The sequence below is a fragment of the Salvia splendens genome, chromosome 22, assembly GCF_004379255.2.
Source record: "Salvia splendens isolate huo1 chromosome 22, SspV2, whole genome shotgun sequence".
In the NCBI taxonomy this organism is placed as follows: Eukaryota; Viridiplantae; Streptophyta; class Magnoliopsida; order Lamiales; family Lamiaceae; genus Salvia; species Salvia splendens.
The window spans coordinates 25,048,372-25,063,113 of record NC_056053.1 but is presented as its reverse complement, the minus strand read 5'-3'; the positions used below and the strand labels follow the sequence as shown (position 1 = coordinate 25,063,113).

Below are 14,742 nucleotides of genomic sequence, written 5' to 3'. Positions count from 1 at the left end.
AGCTGTAGGCTGGGGCCGAACTCTTTGGTTGTGCCGAACTGAACTCTTTAGTCATGCCGGACCGATACTCTTTAGTCATGCCGAACTGATACTCTTTCTTGGGCTTTAGGCTGATGGGCTTGTTTAGTACGTACTCCATCACTACCCCCCCCGAAAAGCGAAGTGAATCACTTCGGCATTCTGGATAAAGGTACGGGGTAAGTTGATGTTTGTCCTCGGTCTTATGAAGTGAACTCTTCTTTGACCGGACTTGGTTTGTGTCCTAATTTGGCGAGTTTTATCGCTCGGATCGGACTTTCCGTTGTCCTAATTTGGGGATCGGACTTTCCCTTGTCCTAATTCGGCGAGTTTTATCGCGTGGATCGGACTTTCCCTTGTCCTAATTCAGGCAAGTTTTATCGCGTGAATCGGACTTTTGTTGCAGTTCGTTTCAGACGAAGTGCTTGATTTTTAAGCCGAATTGTGGTCTTGTATCCTCTTTAGAAGCTTGGACTTCACAATCGTTGGCTTATTGCAGTTCGTTTCAGACGAAGTGCTTGTTTCTTAAGCGGAATTGTGGTCTTGTATCCTCTTTAGAAGCTTTGACTCACAATCGTTGGCTTATTGCAGCTCGTTTTAGACGAACTGCTTGTTTAAGCTGAATTGTGGTCTTGTATCCTCTTTAGAAGCTTTGACTCACAATCGTTGGCTTGTATATGTTCTAAGAAGGGGATCAGCCTTCGAAGAACAAGATACCTCAGTAACATTTGTAAGAGACGACACGCACAGAGACAGACAAAACACACAGACAAAACGCACAGAGACAAACAAAGACCAAGCAAACCAAATAAAGCACATTGACCGAACAGGACTCAAGACTGACTGACCGGACTGTCTCTTACAAATGGAACTTCTTGAGGTTGGAAATGTGCCATGTTCGGGGTACCTGTTCTCCTGACATGTGAGCCAATTTGTAAGACCCTTTGCCGAGGACTTCTGACACCCGATACGGACCTTCCCATGTGGGTTCGAGCTTGCCCAGCTTTTCTGCTCGGCTTACTTCGTTGTTTCTCAAGACGAGATCTCCCACTTGAAATTGCAGCTTCTTCACCCTTTGGTTGTAATACCGGGCTACTTGCTCCTTGTACTTGGCTGCTTTTATGCATGCCAATTCTCTTCTTTCTTCGGCAAGATCTAGCTCGGCTCTCAGTCCGTCGTCATTCATTTCTGCTGAGAAATTTAGAGTTCGGGGACTGGGTATGCCGATCTCCACCGGAATCACGGCTTCAGTGCCGTACACAAGACTGTACGGAGTTTCACCGTTGGAGGTTGTGGGTGTAGTTCGGTAGGACCATAGGACTTGAGGGAGATTTTCTACCCATTGTCCTTTGGCTTGTTCTAACCGAGCTTTTAACCCTTTCACCAGGATACGATTTGTTACCTCCGTTTGTCCGTTTGCTTGTGGATGAGAGACCGAAGTGAACCGCTGTTGAATATTCAGCTCTTGGCACCAATTCTTGAACATCTTGTCGGTGAACTGAGTCCCGTTATCCGAGATGAGGATGTGGGGTATGCCAAATCGGCACACTATGTTCTTCCAGACGAAGTCCAATGCCTTCGAGCTCGTTATCGTAGCTAATGGTTCAGCTTCCACCCACTTCGTAAAGTAGTCCACGGCAACGATTAGGAATTTTATTTGCCGAGGAGCTTGTGGTAGTGGTCCTACTATGTCTATACCCCATTGCATAAAAGGCCAAGGGCTTTGCATAGTGGATAGATCGGTCTGCGGCATCCTTGGGATATTTGCATGGATTTGGCACTTCGGGCATGTCTTGACGAGCTGCACTGCTTCTTGTACCAAGGTTGGCCAATAATATCCCCATCTTAGAACTTTTTTAGCTAAAGCTCTAGCTCCGATGTGGCTGCCGCACGATCCTTCATGAACTTCTCTGAGGATGTAGTCCGTCTCTTCTGGCCCTATACATCGTAATAACGGCTGAAGGTAGGACTTTCTGTATAAGACTCCTCCATGAAGTTCGTACCGAAGTGCTCGGCACGTGATCTTCCGAGCTTCTCTCTTATCCTCGGGCAATTGTCCTTGATCCAGATACTGCAAGATCGGCGTCATCCAGTTCGGCGAGCTGGATACTGAATGTACCTCGGCTTCATCAATGCTTCGATGCATTAATTCTTCCGCCTTTGAGCTCGGATCTGAGGCCAACTTACTTAAGGTATCTGCTCGGCTATTTTCCGCTCTAGGAATGCGGATTATCCGAAAATAGGAGAAACTTCGGCTGATGCTTTGCGCTTTGTCCAAATATTTCTTCATTCTCTCGTCACGAGCTTCACTTGTACCCAACATGTGATTTACTATGACTTGTGAATCACAATGGACTTTGAGAGATTTGACGAGCAGACTTTGCGCTAACTGGAGTCCGGCCAGGAGGGCTTCGTACTCGGCTTCATTATTAGTAGTGGGGAATAGGAACCGAAGTGAGTAGGTTACCTCGTGTCCGTCGGGAGCGATAAGCAGAATACCAGCTCCACTTCCCGTTTTATTCGAAGCTCCATCTACGAATCCGCTCCAGCAGTCCGGCGGCTCTTCTTCGGATTCCAAGGGCTGTGCTAGTTCGGCATTGGCAGAATTCTTCTGTTCGGCAATAACAGGAATTGCTTGATCGTTCTTTGCTTCTGCAAGAAAATCTGCCAAGGCTTGTCCCTTGATGGCTTTCCGAGGTAGATATTCAATTGTGTGCTCTCCCAACTCTATAGCCCACTTGGCGATTCTGCCTGATGCTTCTGGTTTGGTCAACACTTGCCGAAGTGGCAGATCAGTTAAGACGCATACCTTGTGAGCATAGAAGTATGGCCGCAGTCTCCTTGCTGCATTTACTAACGCCAGAGCAATTTTTTCCAGAGGTTGATACCTTGTTTCTGGACCTCTTAATGCTCGGCTTGTAAAGTAGATGGGAAACTGCTTTAGGCCTTCTTCTCGTACAAGCACCGCGCTAATGGTTTGATCGGATGCCGCTAAGTATAAGGAAATCACTTCGGCATCTGTTGGAGCAGAGAGAATTGGAAGCTCGGCTAAATAACTTTTGAGCTCGTCAAAAGCCTTTTTCTGCTCTATGACTTCAGAGACGATTTAGTCTTCCCGGCAGGGAGAGCGTCAATAGTTAGGATTACTCCATCATATTGCGGCTCGTTATCGTCTTCGGGATCCTGTTGCCTTTTCGGATCCTGAGGGGCGCAGTTCGCACCTCCCTGCTTTTTGTTCTTTTTCGGCTGCTTGCTTTGGTATTTTTTTAACGTCCCTGCTTTCACAAGGGCATCAATACCTGCAGCCAAATGTCGGCACTCCTCGGTATCGTGACCGTAGTCTTGATGGAAGGAGCAATATTGATCCTGAGGTCGGCGCGCGGCCGATTTCGTCATCCGCCTTGGCTTTTCGAACATATCGGAATGCAGTTCGAAAATTTCCGCTCTTGACTTGTTCAATGGTACGAACTGAGCGGGCGGCTTCTCAGGATTGAGACGTGGTCCCAATCTGCCTTGTACCGGTGCCCTTTGAATTCTTTCAAAAGGAGTTCGGCGAGGAAGCCTCTGATCGCTATGATCGGGCTTATTTTCGTCTCCTCTAGATGAGCTGTCTAAAGACCGTTTTCGACGGTCTGCCTCATCGGCACGGGAGAACTGGTCCGCAATGTCCCACATCTCTTGAGCTGTTTGCGGACTGCATTCCACGAGCTTTCTGTAGAGAGCTCCGGGCAGGATTCCATTTTGGAATGCCGAAATGACAAGCAGATCATTGAGATCATCTACTTGTAGGCATTCCTTGTGGAATCTCGTCAAAAAGTCGCTGATCTTTTCGTCGCGACCTTGACGTATAGAAAGCAGCTGAGCCGAAGTGATTCGGGCTTCCGCTTTCTGAAAAAACCTCCTGTGGAAAGCCTCCATTAGATCTCGGTAAGATCTAATGCTGCCTTGGGGGAGGCTATCGAACCACCTTCTCGCGTTCCCGATAAGCAGCTCGGGGAACAGCTTGCACATATGGACCTCATTGAGACCCTGGTTCGCCATGTTATACTGATAGCGTCCCAGGAAGTCATGAGGATCCACCAACCCGTCATAAGTCATTGACGGTGTCCGGTAGTTCCGCGGCAAAGGAGTTCGGGTGATATCGTCCGAGAACGGAGTCTTTAATGCTCCGTACATGGCGAACCCGACATCTCTTCGGTACGGAGGAGATGGAGTTCTCCTGTGGTTCCGGTACCGAGGAGGAACAGGAACATGTCGGGGTTGAGGATTCTTTCTCCTGGAAGACACGTCACTACTGCGGTAGTGACTTTCATGTCTGGATGAGGAGGGAGAATCCGCCGTTGTCTTCTCCGGCTGTTGGCTCTTCTGCAGGAAGGTTAAGAACTCCTCCTGCTTCTCGGCCAAGAACAGCTTGACAGCTTCATTTAAATCGGGCTGCTGGGAAGACTCGGTGCGATCTCTCCTGGAGTGGCTTGTTCCTTCTTCGTGAGAACCGGAGGTAGATGTCTCCCGAGGCCGTTTTTCAGACCTGCGAGCTGGACTAGCTTCCTCACGGTTATCACGAACGGTATTACGGGTAGTATGTGATCTGGTATGCATTTTTTTTGGGGTGGAAAAAGGGTCAAAAATTCGCTTTATCACAAATTTGGTTCTCTGTTTCCCACAGACGGCGCCAGTGATGAATCGGCGAATTTTTGATGGTGATGAATGCAGGAAAATGCAGATCACGACACAGAGATTTACGTGGTTCGATTTACTGAGGTAAATCTACGTCCACGGGAAGAAAAGAGGGCAGAGTTGTATTGCTTGATCTGTTTTCTACAGCTTACAATACAGACTTGCTATTTGATCTTTTATCTCTAGAGAGCTTAACAGAACTTAACCCTTTTCTATCTGATCTAAGTTCTATTTATACATTGAACCAAGATCGTGGCATGCAGCACCATTTACTAGGCAGTGGATGTCGTGGAGATCGTGGCGATCTTGCATGGGTCCACTATCCTGCATGAGTTAATGACTGCTTGACACCACTAAATAGATCGTGGGTGTAGTGGAGGTGGAAATCCTGCATGAGTCCACTATCTCCTAGTTCGGTCGAATACTGAGACCGAACTGCTGAATTATTGCCGAGCAGCTTTTGCCGATCTGAGAGTAGAGCTTGATGCCGACCTGAGAGCAGAGTTTGATTGGTTGGCTTTTACCGAGCTGTAGGCTGGGGCCGAACTCTTTGGTTGTGCCGAACTGAACTCTTTAGTCATGCCGGACCGATACTCTTTAGTCATGCCGAACTGATACTCTTTCTTGGGCTTTAGGCTGATGGGCTTGTTTAGTACTTACTCCATCGATAACAATCGAAGAGAACAATCGAGAAAAACTTTTATGCTAACTTGATATGTTTTTCACTCGGAAAATATGGGACATTTCAATCAATTATGACTAGTTAAACATGCTACTCATCAAACTAGAATTGCAATGGTTGCACTCTAATCTATAGCTTAATTTCTAAATACATTAAAACGCATAAATTCATCATGCAATTTTCTATAAACAAACCCAAGTTTTAGAATTTTTATATATATGGTCCTATTTTCTAAGCTAAAAAGACATTTAAAAATAAACAAATTCATGCCATTCAAGATGAATTGACATAATTAAGTTTAAACAATAATAGTGTGAAATCATAGTAACTAGTATTGAACATAGGAGCTAAACAAATTAAGTTAATTAGCGTGCGTCCACTTCCTGATTATTTTTTCAACCAAAATTCACTCTCTTCAAAAAATTTCGAACCCAACATTAAATCTCTAAATATTCAGAGTTTTTTTAGATTAAATACCAATTTTTTTTTATTTTCTATATCCTGCTTTGGAGACTCGATATTCGATTGGATTGAAATGGTATGGGCCTCCTTTTGCTAACGTGAACAATTAAAATGGAATGGACCAATTAAGTAATTAATCTATTAAAAAAATTTAACAGCTGGGCTTCGATTTTTCAGGGCCCTATAGTAAAATTAGCCCAACATCAATATTTTAAATTATATGAGTAGCTAAATGATTAATTCAAATGAGTCAATAACTAAAAAAATGTATGGAACCTTAGGGTTAAAATAACATTAATACATTTCATTTTCGGAATAAAATCTAAGAAAATGAGATTTAGTGAATTAAATAATCAATGAATAAAATAGATAATTGAAGAGAGAATAAAATAATAAAGAGAATAAAATAATAGAGATTAAGAGTTGTTTCTTTTGTCAAAAATTAACTCAATTATGGTGAAAAAATTACAACTCAACTGCCGGGGGAAAAAAGGTACTACTAAAATACTCGTATTGTTTTAAAAAAAATAAGAGATTGAAAATTAAAAGAGTGTGGAAGAATAGAGTATGGATCATCGACGAGTACGTAATTTGTTGGTTTTGAGATGGAGCAGCAAAGCTAGCAAAGTCCCCAAAACACACAAACAACCCCAAATAAAAAAGGTTGTTTGGTAGCATTTCCCTCCTACACAATTCTCTTGTCCATTAATTCTCCCTTTCTTGTAGACCAATGCTGCAAAATCCCCAAACAAAAATGAACCAATTGGTATATTCGACACCAAAATATTGTGATTAACTCCAAAATTGACTGTCCCAAACAGCTCCCTAGTTGCTGATATGGATATTGAGGTTATTGCACCACTGCACATTCCTACAACCGCCGTGCTCGTGTATAATGCAAACTCTTGTTTGCATATCACTAGAAGAAAAAAGGCTCCGCACATCGGGGCTGTCATCGCCCCCATCGCGCCCGCTGTTGATATTTTCTGCCTCGATCTGGTAACATACACAAAAAACAAATTTAGATGATAATACTATACTATACGTTGCATGATTGCATTCAAACACATTCATTATTTAATAGGAGTAATTTATTTTCATTTTTCAATTTTAAAATCACAGCAACCTATGCATGGAAGTGAAATCATGAGATATATATATATAGAGAGAGAGTTACTTGGAGAAGAAGTAGTCGAGGAGAGAAGGGAACAAGCGGCCGAAGAAGCTAAACGCAGAAGATAACGAAACCAGAGACGAAATCCCCAAACTGCCCCTGGACTCCGCAATCTGCCCTAGATTGTTCAAGTACACCAACCCCAGCGTCGCCCCGAACAAATACACCAAATAATACACCCAGAATTCCCCTCTTCTCACCATCATCAATGGCCGAATCTCAATCTCAATCTCAATCTCCTCCTCAATTCCCCAATCAACCAATCCTCCGCGCCTCAGGCTCTCCTCATCCTGCACCGCCTCCGCCATCTCCTCCGCCGCCGGCGTCACCAGCGGCAGCACCAGCAACGCCGATATCCCGCCGAGGACCACCGCAGGCGGAATCGCCCTAGGAATCAAGCTCGTAGCCACCGCGAATCCTCCTGTAACCACCGTAATCACGAACAGCGTCACGAATCCGGCCACCAGCCTCCTCGATTTTCCGGCGTCGGACACTCTCGTGAGCGGCGCCGCCGCAAGGCACGCGATCAGCGGAAAAACTGAGTTCAGGAGGAGGAAATCCTTCGCTCGATTGGCCGGATCGGCGGCGGCGGCGACGGCGACAGCGGCGGTGTAGATCTTCGCGCTCAATCCGACGTAACTGGTGGAGATTCCGATCGCGATCTGGCGATCGAGCGGGAAATTGCGGATGGCGAGGATGTAGGAGACGGTGTTGATCCAGCAGATGCTGTTGCCGGCGACGACGGTGAGGAGGAAGACGTGCCAGTAGGAGAGGGAGTGGATTTTGCCGGCGACGAAGAGGAACTGCACGCCGTAGCCGGCGGCGCCGAGAGCCGAGCCGATGAGGAGGACGAGCCAGAGTGGGAGGCGCGCTGCGGCGACGCCGGATATCCAGCCGAGGAGCTTGCCGGCATCGGAAGCGAAGGCGAGGTTGTTGAGCTGGAGCTGCGAGATGGAGAGGATCCGCTTCAGCTCCGACGAGTACGCCGGAAAATTCGAATTCGTGCCGTTGATTGATTGGAGCCACACGGCGGCGATGAGGCCGAGCCAGTGGCGAGCCATCGTCGCCAAAAACGTGATTTTTTATTCTTTTAATTTTTGATCAAATCACACGAGTTTGATAGTAGTTTACTGTATATATATAGAGTAGGTGTATGTATAATTTTGTAAATTTTTTCAGTACGTATGTTTTTGTGTTGGAGTCAAAGAGGTCAAGAATTTTCCTTACAACAGAGATTTAAAGTAGGAAAATGAAGGAACAGAGATTTAAAGTAGGAAAATAGAGGAATGATCAAAGGACTAAAAACTCTATAGATTCCAATAATTATGTGTTTCCTTAATTACAACATTAATTAATATAATTGTACGATATACTTATGTTAAGTAAGGTTGTAAATAAAGAAATATACTTTAATCAATAATATCAATGGAGAGAATTTAATGAATTTAGTAACTTAGTTTTTCATGGAAAAAATTAAAAAATGACATTTGCCTTTTTTTAGTAACAAAATTTGTCACAATCTTTTGTTTTTTTAGTTATGATATCACATTTACAACTTTATTCTTCATTTTTTTTTGTTTCTTTTTAGTTAAACCCAAATTAAAAATTAAGCCATGAAGAAACAAATATTAGAAATTCACATATAGTCCCTTGTGTAACATAATTATGCTCGTGTTAAAATTCGTACTTATATTCAATGATATATCTCGTAATACATGTTTTATTTCCATTGAATATATGGAAATCAGTTAAAGTTGACAGAACTTAGGCTAAAGATCTCTTCCACATTTGATAAAAGTTTATTTATTTATTTACTAATTTATTGTTTTTGAGAATTTAGTAAATTTGACAAATAATAGAAAAATAAACTCTCTAGAAAAATAGTCTCTTTTATCATTTATATTTGTCCACATAAAATAGGTAATTCGCATTTACTACATATATCAACTTGCTTACAATGTATTCCTCACCCGCAATACATTTATTTAATAATTACAATATGTGACCAATAAGTGCATGTATATACTTCATATTTTCCTAGCACACAAGTGTAATATAAAAAAAAATGACATTTATTAAATCCATAAGTTGTGTAAAAAAAATTATACGGAGTAATAATGAGACTATAAACATGATTTTTATTTTATGTCCATGTCCTGAAACATATTTTTCCTACTTCATGGACTAGAAAGGTGCGAACACTAATTTTCATGGACCAATTTTGAATTCACTTTTCTACTTACTAGTTAAGTAGTATTAGTTGAATAGAGACATTAATGTGGACGAATCACAGTATTGTGTTTGGTGCAAATTTAATTGGCATAAGTGTGATGGTTTTTTTGGTAGCCACCCTTCACCATAGATTACTTATTTCATGTAGAATGGGACAAACTTTATTGTTAATGGTTGTATGCATTGAATTCGGATTATTGACATAGATGATTCATACTATGTGGCATTCAAATTAGATATGCATAGAGATCTTATTTTTATCACATTCTTGTAACAAAGGAAGAATCAGGCTATAATAAATTAACCTAAATGAAGTGTATTGTTAATGGTTGTATGCATTGAATTCGGATTATTGACATAGATGATTCATATTATGTGGCATTCAAATTAGATATGCATAGAGATCTTATTTTTATCACATTCTTGTAACAAAGGAAGAATCAGGCTATAATAAATTAACCTAAATGAAGTGGAAGGGACTATATTATACTCCCTCCATCCCATTAAAGATGATTCATTTTCCTTTTTTTGATTTGTCCCAACAAAGATGGCTCGTTACTATATATGGAAGCACTTTTGTCTCTACTTTATTGCCCCTCTCTTACTTTACTCTCGTCACTTCACACACAAAATAAAATTGCATAAATTCATGTGCCGCCTAAGGAATGGGTCATCTTCCTTGGGACGGAGGGAGTACATGAACTTAGTATTATGCTTAATCCCCACGGCTTGATGATTTTAAATCCTTAAAAGTAGATTGTGTGTTATGCGGGTTGGACCTTCTCAAACATGTTGTGTGGACAGAGCCTCGTCTACGATTGCTCGGAACGACTGTAATCTACTCGACCTAATTATTTCTCTAACAATTATATGATAATTGTTCATTCATGTTATAACTTAACACCTAATTAAATTTTCAAGAAAATAGAATTTAAAACGAAAAAAAGATAAATTATAGGAGTATAAAATTAAAATAAAAGGAAAAATTACTCCATATTTGCAAAAAATATATGCATACGATTTGTGACTTGTGAGTATGTGCAAAATAGTCATTTAAGTTTTGAATTGAATTCTTTTTTATTTTACTCGTATCTTAAGTTGAGCTGACACAGTGAGTGATACTAGACGTCACCACGGTTCCGGAACCGGCGGTTCACGGTTCGGAACCGCCGGTTCCGGTTCAATAAATTGATGAACCTGAACCGGCCCGGCCAAGGTGTGGCGGTTCCGGTTCGTGAACCGTGGAACCGCCGGTTCAAGTGAACCGTGGAACCGCCGGTGATTGGCCGGTTCCGGGCCGGTTCGGCCGGTTCGTTTTGATTTTTTTTTTTTTTTTTTTTGCATTTTTTAAAACTTACTAAAACATATTAAAACATATAAAACTTACTAAAACATATTAAAACATATTAAAACATATTAACATATTAAAACTTACTAAAACATATTAAAACTTATAACATATAAATCAAAGGAAGGACCACGCTGAGGCATTCCACAATAGGCCATCTTGCACAATGATATAAGAAAAGGCGGTAGTCCGCACATAATCTTTTTCCGAGCAAGTATACCAAATGGTGCTCTCAAATTAAAGACTTATCATATAACATATTAAAACATATTAAAACTTACTAACATATTAAAACTTATATCATATAACATAATAAAACATATTAAAAAACTACTAACATATTAAAACTTATTATAACATATTAACATAGTAAAACATTTAATTTAGAAGTTTAGAACTTACTTGTAATCGAAGAGCGGCTCGCCTTCCCACCTCCTCCGCAACTTGTGCTCTAGAAGGGGCACGACGACGACGAGAGTCACTTTGATCTTGGGCAATTCCCTTGCCCCGATCACCACCACGACGAGATGAAGACATGATATTATGGAAATTGGAAGTAGAGAATAGAGAGTAGTGTTTATGTGATATTAACGTAAACAAGAACAACGTGAGTAAATTATGAGCGCAAATAACGTAAACAACTTGAGAGAAAGAGGATGGAGAATAGAGAAATTGAGATTGAGAGAGAAATTCTTATCAACACAAGAATGGGGTAAGTAGAAAATGAAGATGAGGGGGTATTTATAGGGGAAAAATGTGATTAAAAAAAGAAAAAAAAAAAGAAAAAATTTCAAATTTTTGAAATCCGGCGGAACCGCCGGTTTACTCGTTGAACCGCCGGTTTTTGGTCAGAAACCGCCGGTTTGGTCAACGGTTTTCTGACAAAAACCGGCGGTTTCTGACCCGGTTTCTGAAAAGGCTACGTCTAGGCCGGTGGTAGCCTGAAAAGGTGTCGGAACCGGCGAACCGGCGGTTCGGAACCGCCGGTTCCGGTGAAAACCGGTGGTTCGGAACCGCCGGTTACGGTTCGCAAATTTCATGAACCTGAACCGGCCCGTCGGAACCGCCGGTTCCGGTCACGGTTCGGAACCGCCGCCGACGGTTCCGGTTCCGGTTCCGGTTCGGAACCGCCGGTGACGGTTCCGGGCCGGTTCAGCCGGGCCGGTTCGGTTTGGTGATGTCTAAGTGATACACCTGAAAACTATACCAAGACAAGATTCCAAGAATGAGCTCCAAATATACTGCAATGTTTCTGGGTAAAATTTTGTCGAATTCTTCGTCTAAATTCTCCACTTTTGCCCTCGCTTCTCCACATTATCAGTCATTTCTTGTTCCAAGATTCAATTTTGAGAATGTTAGCCACAAAATTAGACACTTTTCAGCTTATCCCAGATTCGATTTCGAATCTTTGCGTAAAGCCGATGATGCTGTTACTCTGTTTCGGGAGATGCTGAGAGTGCGGCCGCGCCCTTCCGCCTTTAATTTGACGAAATTGTTAAGTGCTGTGGTCAAGATGCAACACTACCATGTCGCCCTCCATCTGTTCGACGAAATGCTTAAAACGGATGCTCCTCTAAATCACTACACCTTGAATATTGCGATCGATTGCTTCTGCCGCCTGAAAAGACCGGGTTTCGGGTTTGCAGTTTTAGGCAGTTTTTTCAAGCGCGGGTACGAGCCTACTGTGGTGACCTTTAACACACTCATCAAAGGGCTTATGTTGGTTGGAAAGATCGAAGAGGCTGCACAACTGTTGGGGAAGTTGTCGGCCGAGAAACTATGCGATCCCAATGAGCGCACGTATAATGCTATGATCAATGGGTTATGCAAAGCTGGAGGTACTTTCAAGGCGCTTGAATTGCTCAATCTATTGGAAAACGGAAACTGCAAACCTGATGTTTATGCTTACAATATAGTTATTGATGGTCTTTGCAAGGATGGAAAAGTGGATGATGCTCTCCAACTGTTGTCCACTCTCGGTGATAAGGGGATATCACCCGATGTTGTGACCTATAATTCAATAATCGAGAGGCTATGTTATTATAATAGAGGGAACGAGGCTGAAGACGTGGTGAAGGAGATGCTGGCTAAAAATGTCTACCCAGATGTGGTTACATATAGTGTTTTTGTAGATTCTCTTTGCAGAGATGGGAGGATGGGTGAGGCGGAGCGTATGTTGGTTGTTATGAAGCAAAATGATGTTCAACCCAGCATTGTTACATACATTAGCTTGATTAATGGATATTGTATCCGAGGAGACATGGATGAAGCTGAAAACGTTTTCCAATTGGCAGAGGAATCCGGCATCAAGGCTAATTTTGCGACCTATTGTATCTTAATGAGTGGGTACTGCAAAAAAGGGAGAGTGGATGAAGTTTCACGTCTTTTTGCTATGGTTCGTGCCCGAGGGTTTGAACACGATGTGGTTTCCTATACCATAATGATTGAGGCCTTATTTCGTGAAGGAAAATGTAAAGATGGCTTCAAATTATTCAGAGAGATGGAAGCTCGTCGAGTGTCTCCTGATGTAAAGACTTACACTGTCTTGTTGGATGGTTTATGCAGAGCTAATCGTATTGATGAAGCATTTTCCTTGCTACATACCATGGAAGACAAAGGCGTGATTCCAAATATAGTAACATATAGTGTCCTCATCGAGGGATTGTGCAAAAATGATAAAGTTTCGCAAGCAAGGGATGTGTTTGACGAACTTCCATCCAAAGGTTTGCAGCCCGACGTCGTAACATATACTGTTCTTGTTGGTGCGTATTGCAAACGGAGGCAGATGGATGAGGCGAAGGATTTGATGACGCAGATGGTAAGCAACGGTTGCTTACCTGACACTGTGACGTACAATGTTTTTGTGCAAGGTCTTCTCAAGTGGAACAAGATCGACGATGCGATTCCGTTGTTGGAAGAGATGGATTCAAGGGGATTCAAACTCAACTCAGCCACTTTTTCTATGTTGATTGAACCTCTGCAAAGAGAAGGCAAAGATAAGGCTCTCTTTGACATAGTCAAGAAGCTTGTACCAAAGGACATTTGGTCTTGATTGAAACCATTATGGATTTTGAATGTGAGAATGTAAAATTAAACTTTTTGTGTTTTATTTTTTAATGTTGATAAAATTTGGATACATATATAGTTATAATTCATATTTCTATTGAATATGAGATTGATAGGATCTAAGTTTTGATAATTCTAGAAACGAAGCTTGCACTTATTCACTAAAATTCTCTTATAGATGAAGTTTAGTGCCATCTCTTTCAACCTAAAAAAATCAACTCTTGCACAACTATTTCCAGGAAGTGATTTTTTTTGGCACAAAGGTAGAAATTTAAGTTGACTTTGAAGCAAATAGAGAAGAAAGACTGAAATTTGTACAAGGAAAGAGGGAGAGAGGAATTCGCATAAGAGAATACATGTTACATTGTTTTCAAATTAATTATGTCACTTATTTTGGAAAAGAGAGAGAGACATTAACCATATAGCATTAAAATAGTAGTAGTATTAACTATTAAATAGATTAGTAAAAAATATATGATTATTTTTTATTGAGGTTCGACTTAGCGTTACAAAAATAAATACTAGTAATTGGAAAACAAAGAAATGAAATCATGAAAATTTTAAAATAAAAATTATAAATACAATTTAGTATTAGTATATCATATACTCCCCCTGTCCCACCTGTCCCATTAGAAGTAAAACATTTTTCTCTTTAGATTGTCTCATTAAAAATGAAACATTTCCTAAAATGGAAACAACATCATCTCTAATTTTCTTTTCTCTTACCTTACTCTCTCTTCATTAACTCACCAAATGTTTCATATTTATTTGGATAGAGGAAATATTAAATTTTAATTGGCTGCATGTTATTGTGAGGTTATCTAAGAATAGTACTCATAATAGTAGTATTTTATAAAGATATAAAAAATATATAAAATATACACGAGATTGAGATTTGTATCTGCTGCAAAGAAGATAAAGTAAACTTTGAAGACTAGATATGCTCTACTATATGAGATCAGATAACCTAGTTTGTAACCTTAAAGACTGGATGATGAGAAAGAAGTTAGAATCATACTGGCCATTGGACTGATTTCACTGGAAAAAACCTTTCGTCTAATTTCACTGGATTGACCCATTCAT

At 41.2% G+C, this 14,742-nt stretch overlaps 2 protein-coding genes across 2 annotated transcripts; one reads left to right on the top strand and one right to left on the bottom strand.

Annotated features, from left to right (window-relative positions):
• Nucleotides 1-6,273: 6,273 nt before the first annotated feature.
• LOC121786423 (protein NUCLEAR FUSION DEFECTIVE 4-like) lies at nucleotides 6,274-8,183 on the bottom strand. Its single transcript, XM_042185052.1, has 2 exons — nucleotides 7,017-8,183; nucleotides 6,274-6,835 (listed from the first exon to the last, which is right to left on the bottom strand). The coding sequence occupies exons 1-2, from the start codon at nucleotides 8,072-8,074 to the stop codon at nucleotides 6,412-6,414; spliced, it is 1,482 nt and encodes a 493-aa protein (XP_042040986.1). The 5' UTR covers nucleotides 8,075-8,183; the 3' UTR covers nucleotides 6,274-6,411.
• A 3,635-nt stretch (nucleotides 8,184-11,818) lies between these two features.
• Nucleotides 11,819-13,741, top strand: LOC121787419 (putative pentatricopeptide repeat-containing protein At1g12700, mitochondrial). Its single transcript, XM_042186129.1, has one exon. It carries the CDS (start codon nucleotides 11,819-11,821, stop codon nucleotides 13,643-13,645), a length of 1,827 nt encoding a protein of 608 aa, XP_042042063.1. The 3' UTR covers nucleotides 13,646-13,741.
• Nucleotides 13,742-14,742: the final 1,001 nt, after the last annotated feature.

Bases quoted from the DNA above. Each gene is read 5' to 3' on its own strand.
- LOC121787419 (XM_042186129.1), top strand. From the start codon at position 11,819: ATGAGCTCCAAATATACTGCAATGTTTCTGGGTAAAATTTTGTCGAAT.
- LOC121786423 (XM_042185052.1), bottom strand. From the start codon at position 8,074: ATGGCTCGCCACTGGCTCGGCCTCATCGCCGCCGTGTGGCTCCAATCA. The intron at 6,836-7,016 runs GTAACTCTCTCT...GTATGTTACCAG, and splicing joins CTCGACTACTTCTTCTCCAA to ATCGAGGCAGAAAATATCAA.